At 49.0% G+C, this 20,306-nt stretch overlaps 1 protein-coding gene across 4 annotated transcripts in view; it reads left to right on the top strand.

The window, feature by feature from the left end:
• The window catches only part of CCDC170 (coiled-coil domain containing 170), a 92,334-nt gene that overhangs the window by 17,145 nt on the left and 54,883 nt on the right, over positions 1-20,306 (top strand). For all 4 annotated transcript variants that reach the window (XM_077349553.1, XM_077349563.1, XM_077349571.1 and 1 more), the window contains 2 exons: positions 2,319-2,450; positions 11,911-12,167. In XM_077349553.1, coding sequence (XP_077205668.1) covers positions 2,319-2,450; positions 11,911-12,167 — 389 coding nt within the window. The remainder of the gene's footprint in view (positions 1-2,318; positions 2,451-11,910; positions 12,168-20,306) is intronic.

The following is a 20,306-nucleotide window of genomic DNA, read 5'->3' as shown; positions in this document are numbered from 1 at the left end:
AGGTTGGGTAACTTAGCGTTATAGGATTGTTACCAATGTCTATGAGGTAAATTACACCCGTGAAAGGACTCAAGGTGGACAAGTCAATATGTTGCAAAAATAACAGTCTTTATTAAAGTAAGTAAAACAATAAAAAGCATAAAATACACTAACACACTAACATACAGTCGGATAGGGAAAGTAATAGAGTGGGGACAAGAGGTTCAGTATAGTTACCTTCCGTCGAGTAGAGAGGCAAGAGAGCAGCAACACGTCCTGTGTGAAGGGAGATTTCCAAGTGTCCCAAGGTGGAAAAACTCAAAGTGACGGTCTCGGGCCACTATTTTTATGGGGTCCCAAAGGGGAAGGGACCTAGGACTGGGGCATGGGCGGTGTAGGTGATTGGACAGGAGGGGTGCATGTGGGTGGACATGCGGTGTGCATGTGATGGGGTCTTCCCAGGGTCACTGCATTGGGAAATGTCCTTGCCAGGACAGAAGATGGGTGTTAATGGCTCTAGACAAAGAGTTAATGGGCTTAAGCCAGATGGCTACTGGGTGTCAATGGGGCTATCTGTAAGTGTTTGAGGAAGAGATTCCCCTGGCAGACAGGCTCAAGTCAAGAGACAAAGAGGTATGCCCAGGGTCCCCGGGGCATACTGGCTAGAACCAAATCACTCTATCAGTAATACAATGGGGTGGGGGTGGGGGTCGAGAGTAGGACGTGGAGGCACCTGGATTTCAAAATCTGTAGCTGAGAACAAGCCTGGGCTTGTCCTGGTTCCCAAGATGGAGTCTGCTCTGACATTGCCTGGCCAGAGTGACTTGGTCTGTCCTGTGTCTAGCTTGCTCCCAAGTCTAGACTGTCACGCTGCGCTATTGGTTAAGGAGTACAGTGTGCAAAGGCATAAGGCAGGGATCCTGCCATGCGTAACATACTAGAAAGACTAGCATACCTTAAGAGTAATCTATTTCCAATATGAACCTTTCCAACCATTTCAGTCATCTTGCAGGGCCCTGCTTCAGATGCTCCTATGCTCTGAAGCTAGATGGATATGTGTAGACAGCCATGGCTTATCTACACATTATTCTAGTTGCCCTTGGGTTATGGTTATGGATGACATGCTGCAGGCCTGAAATGTACCAGTAATGTGATTCCTGCTGATTTTCAGCATTGTAGGACCTCACTTGGGTATATGTGGAATTGAACCTGTACAGATACCTGTGCCACACCTATGTAGTTCCATAGGATTTGGAGGATTGGAAATGAATTCTGTTTCTGCCTCAAAGCAGTTTTATAATTATAATATGCAATTCTGACTGTAGTCCTGCACACAGTTAACTGGAAATGCAACACTGAATTTGCTGGCAGTTTTTGGAATAAAAATGTGTAGGTTTTAACAGTTAGTTACTTTGCTCCAATTTTATAAAGCAGAAAACACTGTTGCCTGGATCTTGTTTATTAGCATGCTTAATGGAAGAACAAATGCAACTTCTTGAACATGGTCTGGGCTCAGCGTATCTGAAGGATTGTCTAGTGAGCGAATTTGGTGTAGTAGTTAGGAGTGTGAATTTCTAATCCTGCGAGTAGGGTTCGATTCTATATTCCCCCACATGCAGCCAGCTGGGTGGCCTTGGGCTCACCACAGCAATGATAAAGCTGTTCTGAACAAGCAGTGATATCAGGGCTCTCTCAGCCTCACCCACCCCACAGGGTGTCTGTTGTGGGGAGAGGAAAGGGAAGGCGACTGTAAGCCGCTTTGAGACTCCTTCAGATAGAGAAACAGCGGCATATACGAACCAACTCTTCTTCTTCTTCCTCCTTTTTGACCTGCAAATACTTATAGGTTGGTGATTCCCAGGCCACGCAAGGTATTCCTGGCCTCGACCAGGGTGAGGGCCTTTTCAGTCCTGGCTCCTACCTGGTGGAATGAGCTCCTGGAAGAGCTAAGGGCCCTGTTGGAACTATCTCAGTTTCGCAGGGCCTGCAAGATGGAGCTCTTCCACCAGGCATGTGGTTGATGCCAGAGCAAGAAGGATCTATGGAGTCCCTGCTCCAAGCACGTACCTTGAGGCATTGAGCCGGGATGGGTCTGTTGAGTTGAGTCATGAATTTCAAGGTGACTGGTTTTAAAATGGATCTGTCATTATTAACTTATTTTGTTATTTTACTTTTTCATTTTGTTATAAACTACTGCAAGCCAGCCAGCCCAAGAGTGACGGTCAATAAATCTAAGAAATAAATAATAAATAAAACTAAGTGGAACAACTAATCTGAACCAGAATGAGTTCTGGTTGCCATTAGCTGCAACTATATTTCTTTTTCCTTTTTCTCCTCAGGAAGCTCATAATTATTTTATCATGGATATTCCTGTTACCCGAGAACAATTGTCTCACTATCGGAATGCAGCAGAAACAGCCCGTAGTGAACTTGCAGCACTCCTGGTGAAGTATGAATGTGCTCAGGCAGAAGTAGGTTTTGAAACAGATGACTAGCAGATGTGCCTTTTTGCATGAATGTTCTTTGTAAACCTAGTAGAACGAGATGCCACGTGCCATTGTGTGTTGGTTAACAACTCCTGTTTTCTACTGATATATGCACTCTTGCGACTGTATCTTAAACTGTGTGCTTCCTCTACAGCTTTCAAAATGTTCATCAGTCCATTATTCTTCCTCTTTTCCCTTCATTTAGTCTTTCATGTTTCCCTGAACACAGTTAAGCTATTGCATGCAAGTCCCATTGAAAGAAATGAAATATAGGCAGCTTAATTATGTGTAGAACTGCAGTCTTTTTTTCTTTTGTATATCTGACATTTAAAATCCTTAGCCAAATGTTTAACTTTTAATTTGTCCATTACACTTGACTCATTCAGCCTCTGCTTCATGCCACTTCCTACATTTCTGAGGCCTCCATTTCCCTTCTCTTTCCAGTGCCTTCCAGCATCTCTGTCCCTTTGGAAATTTTGCTCTGGACTAGGGATGTGCAGTTCAGATTCAGAAATGGCTGAATTGGCCGAATCAGTGCTGATTCAGATGTTTCCGAATCAAAAACGGTCCAAATTGGACCATCACCACTTTTAAAATGGCCGAATCGCCAAGCCATTTGCAGCCTCGTGGCTACTACAGCCTCCTGGCTGCTTCTGTTTTTTTTTTCTTCATTTTTTTCACCTTTCCTGGGGGCTGGGGGGAGGGGGTGTAAGTTACACCCCTGAAACTTCTTGGGGAGCTCAGGGAGCATCTTCCCTTACACCCCTGCAAGTTTCAAGAAGATTGGACCAAGGGGTCCTAGGGGCTCCCAAGTAGGGAATTGTGGGACCCTCTTTGGGAGCAGGACCCCCTGATGCAATCTTCCTGAAACTTGCAGGGGACTCAGGGAGGACCCTGCCTGAGCTCCCCTGCAAGTTTCAAAAAGACTGGACCAAGGGGTCCCATCCTAGGGGCTCCCCAATAGGGTGACACCATTTCCCATGGACTTTAATGGTGGGGAAAAAATAATTTCAGCAGGTTAATTGCCAATTTCCTGGTTAAGTAACCTGCTGAAATTATTTTTTTTCACACCATTAAAGTCTATGGGAAATGGTGTCACCTCTTTGGGTGTCCAATCTTCTTGAATCTTGCAGAGAGCTCAGGGAGGGTCTTCCCTGAGTCCACTGCAAGTTTCAGGAAGATTGCACCAGGGAGTCCCATTCCAGGGGCTCCCAAAGACCATTCCCCATAGAAGTCTATGGGGAATCAAGTTAAAACCAAAGAATCTAACTCTCCATGCTATCCAATGGAGCGGATAGGGGTGCCCTCTTTGGGAGACCCTAGGATTGAACCCCTTGGACCAATCTTCTTGAAACATGCAGGGGAGTCAGGGAAGATGCTCCCTGAGCTCCCCAAGAAGTTTCAGGGGTGCAACTTACACCGCCTCCCCCCCAGCCCTTGGGAAAGACAGGGGAAGTATTTCCAATGCAAGTCAATGGCTCCATTGACTTGCATTGGCTCCAAATCGATTTGGATGGCTCCAAATCAATCTGAAACCCAAATCAAACCGAATTAGGATCCCTTTGCACAACCCTACTCTGGACTTTTCCTTCATTATAAGTGTGTATCGTACCTTCACCTGGACTCACTGCTTAGGTTAGAAGGAGAATGCTGAATGATGTGCTGTGTCCAGAATGGCCCCTTAGTACTTCCATGCAATCACAATACTTTGAGAATGTGGCATCCCCCCACCTTGAAAATGGCCTTGTCTCTGTTATGCCCCACAGAGAAATCTGCAATCAAGCATGTGACATCTACTAAGGATCCCTGGGCCCAGAGAAGTTAAATTGGCCTCAAACAGAGCCAGGGCCTTTTCTGCCCTGGCACTTTCCTGGTGGAACACTCACCAGGGCCCTGTGGGATTTAAAACAGTTCCACTGGCCTGTAAAAGAGATCTGTTCTGCTGGACGTATGGTTGAGGCCCACAGAACACCATCAACTACTGGCCTCCCTACACAGGCAACATCTGTATGCCACCTAGTTATGATTAAGCTTATGCACTAGGGGCCCGATCCAGAACGATTCAGCTTCAGCGCCCATTAAAGTAAAAGTTAGAGAATTTCTATCCAATGCGATGGATAGATGGACTCTCATGGAGAGATGGAGGCACTCTCTTTCAGAACCCCTGGACGTGGCCCCCATGTTCCAATCATGAAATTCAGAGGCAGGTCAGGAAAGAGACTCCCGGAGCAACCCTGAAAGTTTGGAGGCTGTAACTGGAACCCCTTCCCCCTCCCCCAAGGCCCCAGGAAAGGCGGGAATGCCGGAATTCCCATTAATATCAATGGCACCATTGGCTTTAATGGGCACCAAAGCCAAATTAGTCGGGCCCCTGGTGCACAAGCCTAGTTATGATATTATAGCACTTTGTAATATAAATAAAAAACCCATATATCCAAATTTTAGAGCGTGCTTCTGATATAGAAGATAGATGTTTATACTTGAAAGGTAACTGGAAAGATAAACCATTCACTTTAATAAATATTTGCACTTAAAATATTTATAAAAGTAACTTTTATAATCTATTAGAAAATTATCTAAATGAGTTGTCTTCAGGTGATATAATACTGGAGACTTTATTTTTATTGAATTAATTTATTTGATTTGTAGACTGTCCCTCTCTGCAAACAGTCTTGAGATGGTTGACAACACATAAAAATCTGTAAAACCATAATTAGAATAATTAAACTGTTAAAATTTAATTGTCATTATCAATTTAAAATAAAATAAAGTGCTCTGGCAATTTCCACGGGTAGGGACTTATACAGATTCCAATGGTGGGGAAGCAGACAGGAGAGGAGGGAGGCCCATCTTGGTATTACTATATGGTTACTTTGGCCTCAACTTGGCCTGGTGGAAGAGAACTGTTTTACAGGCTTTTTGGAACTTCGATAGTTTCGATAGGGCCTGGGCCTCTGTTCACAGTTCATTCCACCAGGCTAATGCCAGGGCTGAGAAGAACCATGGCTCTGGTTGAGGCCAATTATACTTCTTTGAGGCCAGGGACCACCAGTAGGGTGCAGTGCTCTTTGAGGCACATACTCAGAGAGGCAGTCCCTCAGATATGCAGGACCTGGACTGCATAAGGTTTTAAAGATTAGAACCAGCACCATGAACCTGATCTGTAATTCAACTGGCAATTGCTGGAGGACAGACCAAATATGAGCCCTCTGTGGGGTCCTTGTGAGAATTTAGGCGGCTGCATTTTACACTAGCTGTATTTTCTGGATCCAGGCCAAGGGAAGACCCATGTAGGGAGAGTTATAGTAATCTAGCCTGGAGGTGACCATCACATGAATCACTGTAGTATCACGTTTGATAAAGGAAATGATGCCACCAATATTAATATAGGGGGGAAACTGACCTTGTTTAGAAAGGATGCTAGGACTCTACAAATTTATTCTTGTTTAAATTGACTTTGTTTAAACAAGCATTAATTATATAGCAGTTGTAAGAATATGACATCACTTTAATCCCAGGGGTGAGGATTTTACTCCCCCCCCCCAAGTGCTCATAACTCTTACTCAAGATTCAATATGTTTCTTGCTTCAAAACCAATTTTGACTAGTATAGGCGCAGTTCACCTTTCAGGTCACCCCCAGTATATATGACAAAAAAGGTTTGGCTTTTTGATGACAATCTATTTATGAACCTAGACTTTGAAAGGAAACTCAAACACATTTAACTGAATGTGTAAACTTGAATCGAAACATTAGTACAGATATCATCATCTGGGAAACTAGTAAAATTTATATTAGAAGTATCATTCTTTATGAGTCATCAAGAATAAAAAAGATTAAAGAGAAAAACTTGTTTACAGTAAATTAAAAAGCAAGAAATAAAGTATCAACTAAAAAGACGAGTGAATCACTGAAACTTCAGTGAACCACTTACTTCTTATCTTAGAGGTTTATAAAATTATGCATGGGGTGAAGAGAGGAAGTAGACAAAGAGAATACAATTAGTTCTTAAGTTCACGCAGCTTAATTGCCATTTGTAAGAATTTAGCCACTTTATCAATAGTATCTGGATCCTGATTGGAGAGAAAGAACTGTACCTTATACTTATCAGAGTATCCAATACATTTAATTAAGAGTAAATCTAGAGATTTAGCCTGAATAGAATCGTATAAGAGAAACCTCTCATTCAGAGGCAGATCAACCTCTGAATCCCAGTGCCAGGAGGCAACATCAGGGGAAGGCATCAGCCCCCTGCCCTGTGATTGGCTCTTCAGAAAAACTGGGTGGTCACTGGGTTAGACAGGATACTAGACTAGATGGACCAGTGATCTGATCCACCAGGGCTGTTCTTATGTTCTTGTTTCACAATAAAAATGGAACTTGAATGGTCGTTCAATTCCAAATCTCTCACTGGTTTACTATATATCTGAAATTCAGTGGTTAGTTCAATGGTTTCATTATCAGATAGTTCCCTCAATATTAAGATTACCAGATTTTAACATTGGTAAAGTGGGACACCATTGACCGGGAGGGGGGAGTTAAAATCCCTTAAAAAAATCAAGTGGTTGATTAATTCAGCATTAATCTCACACTATTGCACAGTGTGAGATTAATGCTGATGTTTTAAAAATACAATGGCCTTACAGCAATAAGAAATAAAAACCTCACATTTAAAGATTAATGGACTACTGGAATTGTTCTTTAACCTCTCTCATCATCTTGCCCGGAAAGAGCATCTTTGAGATCGGGCAATACTTAGCTCCATCACTTTTCTATAGTTTTAAGTAATGAATGGAAGATCACACATTTTAGTGACCAGAGAAAGGCACCTTGAGTCATGGACTGATTTACTCTCTGGTATGCTTCTTACATTATTTCAGTGAATAGTGTGGACAAGGATCCCAAGTGTACTTACCACAGACAAGCCGTGAGCCCCCTGGAGTTGGAGACAACAGCAAACCTATGAGTTTGGTCAACTCAAAAGATTAAAACAGTCTCCATGTTCACAGACCACTAGCCTTCAGTGACCATTCTTGCTTACAAAACTCTCAGTAATGCTATTCTATGCTACTTAATACAACTCGTTCTCTGACTGCTGCTGAATGTAAACAAGTCATGCAGATTCTTTACCAATCTCTGTAAGACCATGGCAGACTGGAAGCAGTCATATCAGTGCAGGTTAATAAATTGAACCTAACAGTTCCCAAGCAGTGGCGGAGGGGCTCCAGCCAGGTGCACTGCCAAGGGGCGGGTCCTGGGGCCCTGGCAGGAGCAGCCCCCTCCAAGGGCTGGCAGCCGCAGAGGCTGGGGTGTGCTGACCTGCCTGCCAGGCAACCAGGATGAGGATGACGAGGAAGAGAAGGAGGCGGAGGCAGCACATGAGTCCTGTCCTTGTTGTCGTGGGGTGGCTGGGTGGAGCCATGGGGCCGGGCTGCACTCATTGGCGGCGGCGTAAACTCGGGGCCCCATGTGGCTGGCCGGGCTGCACCGCTGTGGACAGGGCATGGGCCAAGCCTTGCCTTGCTTTGGCTGGCGCAATCCTTCCCTCCGCCCTCACTCAACGCGACCAGGAGAGGAAAGCGAGCCTGGGGGTCATCAGCGGGGGCGGAAGCCACCCCGAACCTCCGAAAAGGAATACTGAGCCAGCAATGACTGAGCTAAGGCATGAGTTTTCCTCCCTTAATCCTGCTCCTTAGATCTCCATTCCGGTTGCTGCGAAGGGGCTGGGTGGGGGAGATTAACTACCACCTGGCTCCTGCTCCATCCCAAGAGATCTGAAATGCAGGAGGCCACCTCACAGTAGCTCCCCCACTCACCCTTGGTCACCTCCAGCACCTTCACCTGTTCCTCAGCGGTGGCATGCACCCCCTACACCAGGCACAGGATCCTGAGCAGCTCAGTTCTCCACCAGCGCCTCCTTCAGCCCCTGAGTCACGGGCCCTGGCCCCACACCTGACATCTTGCCACGCCCTCTTTGCAGCCTCACGCCGACTGCGATGGACGGAAAGGGGGCAACCGGAGGAGCCCGCCAGGGAAACCGAAAGAGAAACGGGGGTGGGGAAGGAAGGCGCCACTGTGCACCGAACGTGCACCCAGCAACATGCTCGCGTCCAGGAAACGATGCCGGCAGGAACCGCGCGGGGGGAAGGTTTTGAACAGCGCCCCCTGTCTCCCACATGGGGTGGAGGGACTACTCATCAAGTTTGTAGATGACACCAAATTGGGAGGACTGGCAAATACTCCAGAAGATAGAGACAGAGTTCAACGAGATCTGAACACAACAGAAAAATGTTCTATGATTCTATGATTCTATGTTGCATATAATACAACAATAAAAATAAGCATTAAAACATTAGACTTATAAAAAACTCACTATATTAAAATCTCAGCACATTAAAATCTTGACATCTGTTTCTGGGGCAAGGATAAGTGTAGGCCTGCATAGAGCGAGTTGCATAAGTCTAGCTTAGAGGTGACTGTTATATGGATTACAGTGGCTAGGTGTCATGAACCCCAACTGGGAAGTGCAGTCATGGGCCCCTGCTTGATATTCCAAATCCAGAGACTACTGACACTTGGCAATTCACCAGAAAGTTGGTTTTATTGAAGATGGGACGCATAGACAGTCACTAAAGCCAAGGCAATGCGTATACAGGAAAATTGACTGCAACACTGCTCTCAGATCAGACCCAGGTTTTATAAGCACAGGAGTAAACCCCTTCCCCACCCCCTTAACAGGAGAGCCCGAAGCAACCTTTTCCAGAGAGTTTGAAGTCAGTAGGGTGTGATGGTGTTGGAGCCAGCATGGCTGCTGCTTTTTACAAGTCAAAGGGGAGCACCGGATTCCACCGCCTGGAGACGGGAAGAGGAAAGTAGTGATCAGAGCAAGGGTGGTGGTGGAGGAAGGCAGTGATTAGAGCAACAATGTTTCTTTGACACCTCTAGTAGGGCCGAGCGGAGGCCGCCCTGAGAAAGGAGAAAACAGGGAAAGAAACAGGGATGGAAACACCTCCTTCACAAGTGTATAGACCTAGATGGAGGATATGTCAAGAAACAATTCTCATTTTGATATTTTTAATATAGCATCACATGTTTATGTTTTTGTTTAATAAACATTTTTATTCATTTGTAACAAGACTTTTTGACCTACCCTCATATATATAATTGGTACTAGTTCATAATTCAACTCCTTGAAACTTCTAGCTTCCTTTTAAAAAAAGTGTCTGATCTTTAAGGCTGTGAAGACAGTAGAATGTGTTTCAAGTTAATTTTGCATGGTAAACTTGGACTGGCTCTTACTCCTAAATGTGGACTTGCTCTTCTAAGAACATTTGTTTTGGATTGGGTTATTGGCAAGTTTTCTTCTTTAATGTATTCCATGATGAACAAGTATTGGAATTTAGTTGCTTAAGTAAAACACTCAATTGCTAAACTTATAAATTAGTGATTGGTGGATCACAAATGCAGCTTTAAGTCAGCACTGTGGCACCAACCTCAATTTACTTTTCCTTAGAGAATTTGTATCTCAGATCAAAGAGTCAAACTTGGCTTTCCTATATTGAACAGGGAGCACACATTTGGAAACAGCTGCTTCCATTGTAAAACCATGCTTGGCTTGGAACTTACTAACATTTTGGGGGGGCCTCCCAACATCATGTAATTAGTCCTACCTCCCTTCCATGGTAGCCATTTTATTGTGGCACCCATTACATGTTCTCAACATTCTCAAAGTCCCCATAGATTTTACAAGGTTGGGGCCCCAGGGTTAAGTAAAGTGTCTACAAGCCTTTTTGATCTGTGTACATTTTCACTGTTTATAAACAAATAGCTCAGATAGGAAAGCATGCACAAACTTTATAGAAAGGTTAGATATGCTAAAGTGCTGGTTTCTTTTACGTTGTTTTATAATGTGCACAGGTCTTTTATTTTTAAAATTTGATATATCTCCTGATTCACTACATAAATCATTATGGGTCATAAACATATTTGTTGTCAGATTTTTCATCTGTTTAATTAAGATTTGGATTAAAAGTCACTTTTTAAAAATTGTACTTTATTAGCATGTAAATAAAATTTTATAGTGAACAAAGTAATAACTCAGCATAAGGCAAACATTTGTTATAATAGCTGAAGCTTTTCTAGCTCCTGTTTCCCCCCCCCCCATTAATTCTATAGAGGTATTTATATATTATTTATTGTACTGATAAAATTTTAACTGGTTATGTGTCACAATGAGATCCTTTTTGTAATGAGAAATACCTTGTTTTGATTTGTGCTTATATGAGCCTATTTGCTTTTTGTACAATTTATTGATAATAGCCCCAGTCTAGTCCTTTTGAGTAAAAACTGTAACTTACCTATAGTTCAGATTAATAAAACTTAATTATGCTTATTGGTATCTGGCCAGGTGTTATTTCATTTATTAGGGGTTTTTTTTGGGGGGCGGGGTTGTTCTAGTAACTGGTTTTCATGCTGTTTAATTTCCCTAGAAATAGCAGCACCATTCTTTATAAAGCCATTCAAACTAACCTAGTTACTATAATAATGAGGGCTTGTTATTTAACTGCCTTGAGGAATCATACAGATAATATGTTGCTTATTTATATTTCAGTGGCTCGTGTCGTGAAACAATACTCCCCCAACAGTAAAATCAATGTACAACAATCGTAAAACTCCCAGTATAAAACCAACCCCTGACGGTGAAAACTCTCCCCCACCCCACTCAACAGACCTTTTAAAAAATGCCTCAAGGGAACTAATGTCTCTACCTCAGACCTAGAGTTAAGGTACTAGTCAGAGTCTATGGGATATCAGGAGCCACCTTGTACTTAGAGCATAATTGCACCATACACCCAACATAGGTCATAGGTGCATGACAAGACAAGCAGATGTACATATAGGGAGTTCATCTTAAAAAGCATTCATTTGTTTAGAACTGTGGGAGAGGGAGAAAAGGAGCTTCCTTTCCCCTCTCACTCCAGCTTTGCCAGCATGTGAAGCCAGAGAAAAAGAGTGAAAAGCCCCCCCCCCCCTTTACACTATTAAAGCAGTGTGCTTTGGACGCTGGTCACTCCTTCTACCCTCACAACATTCCCCTGTAGCCCAGCGCAAAGGAGTGCATTTTAAGTGAGTTCCCTGATGTACATCTATCTGCAAGTTCGGTCACATTCTATGGACCCAGCATGTATTGGGCATCACTTGTACCTTGGCCCTTAGATCATTAGTCCATCTTAGCAGCTGTGCTTATCTAGCAGCAATTCCCCTAAACCTTTAAGATCTTTTATTTATAGTTACTAAAGATTGGATGTTATATTTATATGCAAAACATGTACCATAGCTCTGCTAATGTATAGTGAACTCTTTCTTGAAAATGGTTAAAATATACAGTCTCAAACCTTTCGCTAGATTGCCCCCTCCTTTATTTCTTGATCTGTCTTTGTTTTTAGCTTCTAGATCTTAAATCCAAAACAGTCTCTAAGGAGATATATATCCAGGAACTGAAGGCTGAAATGGAGAGCTACAAGGAAAATGAAGCTAGGCAATCTTCTTTGCTTTACTCTATGCAAAGTAGAATCCAAGAATTTGAGAAGGAATTGGGTGCAATTGCTATTTCTAAAAAGCAAGCAGATCTAAAAGGAGAGGCCATGCTGCAGGAGAACTTGGAACTGAAGAAGGCAATCTTTGAGCAAGAAGAGCAAACCAGGTAGGGTCACGAGATAATATGATTTGAAATAAAATTCCTAGAACAACACCAAGTAAGAAGTGTTAGCCATAGTAAATGCTGAGGCCTAGGATTTTGTCATCATCAGTGAAAATAATTCTCTTAGGAAAATGTTTGAACACTGAACATCTTCTACAGGCTTTTTCTCTGGAGTCAATTTGGAAGATGTGTGAGAGATTAGGCAGAATAATGTTTTGTTGAGTTTTCAGGGAGTTATTATCTTGTATTTTTACACTACATTTTGTTGCTAGCATTAGGGGTAAACTACATGTTCAAGATTTTTTAAAGAGTCAGGTCTGGTTTCCCTGGACCCAACTCAGGTCCAATGGAGCCACACAGCAGAAATGAAGAAGTGGCTTTTAGAAAATAAAGGAGATCCCCGGAGCCCTTAGGTGGCAACTTATTTGAAGCAGTCAGGGCAACACAGGATTGGAGTCCAGCTAAATAAATTAAGTCCAAAGCTGAGTTTCACAATCCAGCACTTTGACCTTTCCATTCAGTAGATTTCAGAGTTTTTAAAAGTCAGTTGTCTTTCTCCAACAATGTATTTATTTTATACATTTTTGGGACATTTCACCCAAAGAGCTCAGGGTGGCATATAGTTGCCTCCCATCCTACATTGAACTACCCTAACAATCCTGTCAAGTAGGCTAGATAGAGAAGGAGTGACTAGCATGCTGGCAGGGGCTCCTGGTAATTGTAGTCCATGGACATCGGGAGAGCCACAGTTTAGCCACCTCTGGACAAGTTCAAGGACACCAAGTTAGATTCAGGGCAGAGTAGGGATATGAACCTGGGTCTCCCAGATCCTATTCCATCTTCTACAAATTGCCTCTCATGGTTTTTAAAGAAAGGGTGATATACTTTATATCTGAAAATGTCTTAGAAACAGCTTTGGTAAGTGCACTGTGAATTACGGTTGCTGGAGCAGCATTGGGAGCCTACACTTTCAGTGTGTTTTGGGCAGAGAGCTGCACTTATATCCATCCTTGCACTTATATTATTATTATTATTATTATTAGTAGTAGTAGTAGTAGTTTCCTATGTTGGAAATATGACTTAATTTTGTTTTAGTTTGGGTGGGAGCATTAAAAGTTGTTTGGGCCTTGTGTATTCCCCCACTGTCCATAAAACACTGACTGTTTCTGCACTAGTGATGCCCTTTTTTTTTTGCATGTTTTTGTCTATTTCTGCACTAAAATTTGCTTCTTTGGCCGCAATCCTGAATTGCCCTCTCACTTGCCCCATAGCAAAGGAATCCCCAGAAAACCAGATTTCATCTTTTCAAGTGGGGTCTAACAGGGTCTAATTCGGGGCTGTCCAATGCGGAAATGCATGCAATTGGGTTTTTCCTCACACTTTTGAGTTGTTTAGGAATGTCACTATCCTCCCTCCCCCTCCCTCCCTCCCTTCAAAAAAATCTGCCTTAAAAAAAAAAAGACCGATCATGTAACAACACTGTTTCTAAGTTGTTTTTTTAAAGCAGTCTTGTAGCTTTATAATGTTACTAACTTCAAAGCCTGTTCGTAAGAATGGGTCTTGAAAGCACCCCCTCCCCTGGCCCCCGGCCAGACAGCTTAAGGTGGCTTTGGGACGCAGCTCACGGCCAGATCAAGTGGGTGTCGGGAACCCGCTTGCTAACTGAAAAAACAGGGTGCCCCTTTGAAGAAAACGTCACGCCAGGCCTGGTGAACGATACAACAGGAACAAGCTTTATTTCAGCAACGTGGAGTCCGCTGGTATGGAGTAAGAGCTTCCACCGAACTCCAGGTGGAAGCTCCCTTTTATACAAAACCCACCTCCTTAGGCTGTATTGCCCCACCCAGTACTTGCGGAGGGAACATGCTGATACAATCATGACTCATGCACATATGCGAGGTTTTCCGGGGTTCCTGATGGCCCATTTTCCTGGAACAAAGGGCCATCTCCGGGCCCTTGTCAAAGGGTGGAGGGGGACATTGAGGTTCTTTAGCGGCCATCGCCACCTCAACGATCGGGTGGGGCGCCCAGCTGCCGGCTTGCCTATGATCACCATGCCCTACCTCCGTGATCGCGGGCGCCTCTGATGGCGGGGTTCGGTCCCGTTCCCAAGCCACCAAGGACCGAACCACGACATTCTGCCCCCCCAAAGGTCCATTCTCCAACCCCCCGGGACGGCCAGGATACCGCTTGTGGAAACGTTCAGTGAGTCGGGGCGCAAGGACGTCCGCTGCCCAGACCCATTCCCGGTCCCCCAAAGCGAAGTCCTTCCATTCCACGAGGTACTGCAACTTCCCCCTGTGGAGTCTAGAGTCCAGGATATCCGCCACCTCGTGGTGCTCCCCCCCCGGCAGGACCTCGGGCGCTGGCGGGGAAAACACGGGGTGCCAAACGTCACCGTCCGGAGTTTTTTTTAGAAGGCTCACGTGAAAGACGGGATGGATGTGCCGGAGGTTCTTGGGGAGCTTGAGCTTGACCGAAACTTCGTTGATCGGGGCCAAGACCTCGAAAGGCCCCAAAAACCGAGGGCCTAGCTTCTTGCTGGGCAAATTCAACCGTAGGTTCCGGGTGGAAAGGTAAACTCGATCCCCCGGTCGGATCTCCTCAGCTGGTCGTCTCTTCCGGTCGGCGTCCTCTTTCTGCGCTGCCTTGACTTTGTGGAGCTGCTCCTGCAGCGACTTCCAGCAGCTCCCGGCACGCTTCCCCCACTCGCGAAGGTCGGCCGATTCCCGGGCGGGGACCTCTCCAAGCTCCGGGAAGTGTCTCAGGTCTGTCCCGTAGACGACGGCAAAAGGCGACATCTCCGTGCTGCTGTGGTCTGCGTTGTTGTACGCGAACTCGGCCAGGGGGAGCAGGGGCACCCAGGTGTCTTGATGATAGGAACCGAAACACCGCAAGTACTGCTCCAGTACTTGATTAACCCGCTCGGTCTGCCCGTCCGTCTGGGGGTGGTAAGCGGAGCTCAGCCCTTGCTCGATGTCTAACAGGCGCAGGAAAGCTTGCCAAAACCGGGACACGAATTGTGAGCCCCGATCGGAAATCACCTTGTCCGGCAGCCCGTGCAGTCGGAACACGTGATCCAGGAACATCCGAGCCAACTGTGAAGCACTGGGGACACTGGCGCAAGGAATGAAATGGGCCTGTTTGGAAAATAGATCTACCACCACCCAGATCACCGTTTTCCCCTTGCTGGGAGGCAAGTCTGTTATAAAGTCCATGGAGATCACTGACCACGGCCGGGTCGGGACCTCGAGCGGGTGTAGCAGACCTTTCGGCTTGCCAACCCCCGGCTTGCAGGTCAGGCAGACAGGACAACCACTGACGTAAGCTTTTGTGTCCCGCCGCAGACTGGGCCACCAAAACCGCCGCCGGGCCAACTTCCAGGATTTTACGAAACCGAAGTGCCCGGCGGTCTTAGCATCGTGGCAGAGGCTGAGGGCTTCCCGTCGTAGCCCTTCCGGGACGTAGACAGCCTCCCCCCTCCGCCAGAGACCGGAGTCCAAAATCAAAGAGTCCCGGAGCTCAGCCAGCTCCTCGTCTGTCCCGTAGGCTGCCACTAGGCGGTCTCGGAGCGGGGCGGTCGCCGGGTCGGGCTCCCATTCCTCCCTGGCCCGACGCCTAGTGACGACCCCCCGTCCCAGCTGCTCCTCACCAAACACGGACCTGGTGCAGGGAGCGTACCCCTCCCCATAATGCGGCAGACGGGAGAGGGCGTCCGCGAGGAAATTCTCTTTGCCGGGGATGTGACCAAGCTTGAAATTGTACCGCGAAAAGAACTCCGCCCACCTCATCTGCTTGGCGTTCAGGGATCGCGGTTGCCGGAGCGCCTCCAGATTCTTGTGATCTGTCCAGACCTCGAACGGCTCCTCTGTTTCCTCCAGCCAATGCCGCCATTCGGTGAGGGCGAACTTAATCGCAAACGCCTCCTTCTCCCAGGTAGACCAGTTCCGCTCCGTTTTGGCGAATTTTCGTGAGAGGTAGGCCGCCGGCCTCAGCTGTCCCGCCTTGTCTCGCTGCAGGAGAACCGCCCCGGCTGCTGCGTCGCTGGCGTCGACTTGTACCACCATCGGCTGGGTTGGGTCGACGTGCAGTAGCGTGGGCTCAGACGCGAAAGCTTGCTTGAGGGCCAGGAACGCTGCCTCCGATTTCTCATTCCAGCCGAGCGCTGCGCTGGGCCGCGTGGCGCGAGGACCTCTCCCCTTGGTACCTAACAAGTCCGTGAGGGGAGCCACTACGGAGGAGTATCTGGGGATGAAGCCTCTAAAAAAGTTAGCAAACCCCAGGAAGCTTTGTAGCTGTTTCCGGGTGCGGGGCCTTTCCCAGGCCAGCACCGCCTGCACCTTCTCGGGGTCCATAGCTATGCCCTGGGCTGAGATGCGGTAGCCCAAATAGTCCAGGGAGGGACGGTGGAATTCGCACTTAGCCAGCTTCACGTATAGGTGGTTTGCCAGCAGGCGCTTTAACACCTCCCTCACCAGGGTCACGTGCTCTTGGGGATCTTGGCTGTAGATCAGGACGTCATCCAAATAAACCACCACCCCCTGAAACAGAAGGTCCTGCAACACCTCATTAATTAGACTCATGAAAACCCCAGGTGCCCCGCTTAAACCGAACGGCATCACTTTAAATTCGAATTGTCCCAATTGACAGTTAAACGCTGTTTTCCACTCATCCCCCTCCCGGATGCGTACCCGGTAGTACGCCTCCCTTAGGTCCAGCTTAGTGAACAGAGTCCCTTTGCCCAGCCGGGCCAGCAAATCCGGGATCAGCGGGAGGGGGTAAGCGTTCCCCGCTGCGATGGCGTTGAGGCCCCGGTAGTCCTGGCACAGCCGTCGGGACCCATCCTTTTTCCGGACGAACAAGACTGGAGCTCCCATGGGACTGGAAGCGGGCCGGATGAAACCTCGGGCCAGATTTTTACCCAAAAACTCCCGGAGGTCCTTGAGCTCACCCTCACTCATCTTGTAGATGCGCCCTTTGGGTAGTACCGCCCCCTCTGGGATGTTGATAGCGCAGTCCGTGCGGCGGTGTGGGGGTAGCTCGTCCGCTTCCCGCTCGCTGAAAACGGCTGCGAGGTCTCGGTACTCTGGCGGGACCTCGGGCTCTGGTTTCTCCTGCTGCGCCGCCGCCGCTCCCCTGGGACGCGCCGCCGTCCTCTTGTGGCTGGAATTCTCGTGGGGGACCCGATGCCGTGCACCCACCGTCAAGTCGAACTTCAGGGTCCCCGCCCGCCAGTCCACCACGGGGTTGTGTTCCTTCAGCCAATCCAGGCCCAACACCGCCCGATATCCCGCTACGGGGACCTGGATCAGCCACCGCAGCTCTTGGTGGTCCCCTATGTGGATGGCGATAGGACCCACCTCCTCCCCGAAAGGTCCCCCCTGAATCGGGCTGCCGTCCATCTGGACGAAAACCAGGGGAACCTTCCGAATGCGCTTCGGTAGCCCCAAAGCCCGGGCTATCTGGGGGTGGACCATGCTGTGGTCGCATCCAGAGTCCAAAAGAGCCTCCCCCACCCAACTTAGTCCGTTCTCCGGGTTCCGGAGCTCTAAAATTACCACGTTCGGAGGTCGCGCCTCATGCTGCAGGGGTTTTCCCTCGCACCGCGGGACCTGCTGCCCGGCGCCGTCTACAGCAGGTCCTGGCCGTTTCCCGTCGCCTGGGCGCTTCCCGGTTCGTTGCGGAGGTCCTCCGCCCGGCGTGCCTGCTGGGGGCGTGTCGCACCTCCCCCCTGGGAGAGCCCGCGGTCCTCCCCCCCTTGCCGTTGGCACGCTGCTGCGAAATGTCCTGACCCCCCGCATTTCAGGCACAGACCTTCCCGGCGTCTCCTTTCCCGCTCGGGGTTCGGGGGTCGTTTGGGGCGAGAGTTGTCGGGGCCCGGTCTCGGCGCCTCGGCTGACCCGCCTTTGGCCTCCCGGGGGGGGTGCGGCGGCCCAACCCAGGCTGGCTTCCAGCTTGGCGACCACAAAACACCACCCCTCCAGTGTAGACAGATCTTCTTCCGTCCCCTTGATCACGGCCCATTCCCTGAGCTTCGGGTTAAGGCCCTCCCGGAAGTACTCGATTTGGGTCTCCTCGTTCCAGGAGAACACCTTGCCTGCTTCCCTCCGGAAAATGTCTATATAGTCCATAACCCCCCTAGTACCCTGTCGAAGTCCCTTGATCCGACTCTTTGCCTTGTCCTCAGCCTGGGGGTCCTGGAATCGTCGGCGGAGCGCGACCACGAAGTCCTGCAGGTCCCGAGTTGCCGGGTCGCCGCGCTCGGCCAACCCTAGGTACCACTGACCCGCCTTGCCCTGGAGACACGAGGCCACCCCCCAGACCAAGTCCTCGGAGTCCTCATACCGGTCTCCATACCTCCGGGCATGCGTCAGCGCGTGGAGGAGGAACTGCGGGAGGTCGTCCGGCGTCCCGTCGAAACGCGCCTTAAGCTCTGGGGGGGAACGTTTTGGAGAGTAGTCCGACCCCCTCCGGATCCGGGATTCTCGGCGTCCGCCGTCTCGTCCTGCTCCGCTCCACCGGCTACCAACTTGCCCAACGACGCCGTGCCGCTCCCTGCCTTGCACGTCGCTCCTGCGTTGGTCCGGCTCTCGCCGCCCCGTCGGCTCACCCGCTCCCCCGAGATCCTCTGCTATCTCGCCTCTCCGCTGGCCGTCTCGCCTACTCGGGACTGAAAACTGCTCCGGGTCGGGGTCCGGGGCCCGCTCACCAGTACCGGGCTCGTCCTCGTCGCTGGAGACGTCCTCACTCGACGCGATCCCCTCCGCCGTTGTATTACCAGTCCCCCCGGGCCCGGCCCGAGCTTGCTCACGGGCTTCAGCTGCCTGCAAGCGCCTGGCCAAGTCCGCCATGGCCCGCCGCAGGTCCTCTAGGGATTCCTCAGGTCCTACCGGGCGAAGCGCCTGCCTCAGCTGGGTGTCCCAGGTTGGGGCCAACCCCCCAGACCTCGGCGCGCTCCCCGCCGTGCTTGGGAAACCCATGGCCCGGCGCCTTCCCTTGGCCGCCGCTGCCGAGGGTCTCGGGGTCCCGGACAGCTGCTCCTGGCCCCCCGATTTTCGGAGGAAATCTCCCGGGGACATTAAACTCATGTTCCCGGGGTTCGTGGGGGTCGAGACCGCCCCGTTGCTTGAAAACGCCATCTCTGGATCCGTCCCGATAAGCGCTCGGATGCGATGCCGACCCTGGAGTTCGGTGGGAAGCTCTTACGATGTCGGGAACCCGCTTGCTAACTGAAAAAACAGGGTGCCCCTTTGAAGAAAACGTCACGCCAGGCCTGGTGAACGATACAACAGGAACAAGCTTTATTTCAGCAACGTGGAGTCCGCTGGTATGGAGTAAGAGCTTCCACCGAACTCCAGGTGGAAGCTCCCTTTTATACAAAACCCACCTCCTTAGGCTGTATTGCCCCACCCAGTACTTGCGGAGGGAACATGCTGATACAATCATGACTCATGCACATATGCGAGGTTTTCCGGGGTTCCTGATGGCCCATTTTCCTGGAACAAAGGGCCATCTCCGGGCCCTTGTCAAAGGGTGGAGGGGGACATTGAGGTTCTTTAGCGGCCATCGCCACCTCAACGATCGGGTGGGGCGCCCAGCTGCCGGCTTGCCTATGATCACCATGCCCTACCTCCGTGATCGCGGGCGCCTCTGATGGCGGGGTTCGGTCCCGTTCCCAAGCCACCAAGGACCGAACCACGACAGTGGGGCAGGCGGGGGCTGGGCAGCTCGTTAGCAGGGCTGGGACAGAGTTCCTTAGCAGGCAGTCAGCAGGCCGGGAGGCCTCGTCAGCAGGCCCAGCCTAGCAGGTCAAGAGGCCCTCGTTAGCAAGCCCTCCACCACGACCCTTTGCCCAGGGCCTCTCCCCTTACCTGCTGCTGGCTTCAGGCACTGAGGCATCTGAGAGCAAAGACGCTAGAGTCCAGGGATGGAGGGCGGGAGCTGCAGGGGCAGGGCCAATCAGGTCAAAGCTGGCTGCACCCTGATTGGCCCTATTCTAACTTGGCCAGACCCACCCCACCCCCCCAGGCTGTTTCAGAAATATATAGAGGAACAACAATGGATAAGGATAATGCAGGGTTTTTTAAAAAAACGTTCAGGACACTTTGGGGGGAATGGGGAGGTGATCAAGGGGGTAGAAGG

This window comes from Paroedura picta, chromosome 1 (assembly GCF_049243985.1).
Source record: "Paroedura picta isolate Pp20150507F chromosome 1, Ppicta_v3.0, whole genome shotgun sequence".
NCBI classification, from domain to species: Eukaryota; Metazoa; Chordata; class Lepidosauria; order Squamata; family Gekkonidae; genus Paroedura; species Paroedura picta.
Note: the sequence above shows the minus strand (reverse complement) of the source record. Positions and strands in the feature narration are given on the sequence as shown.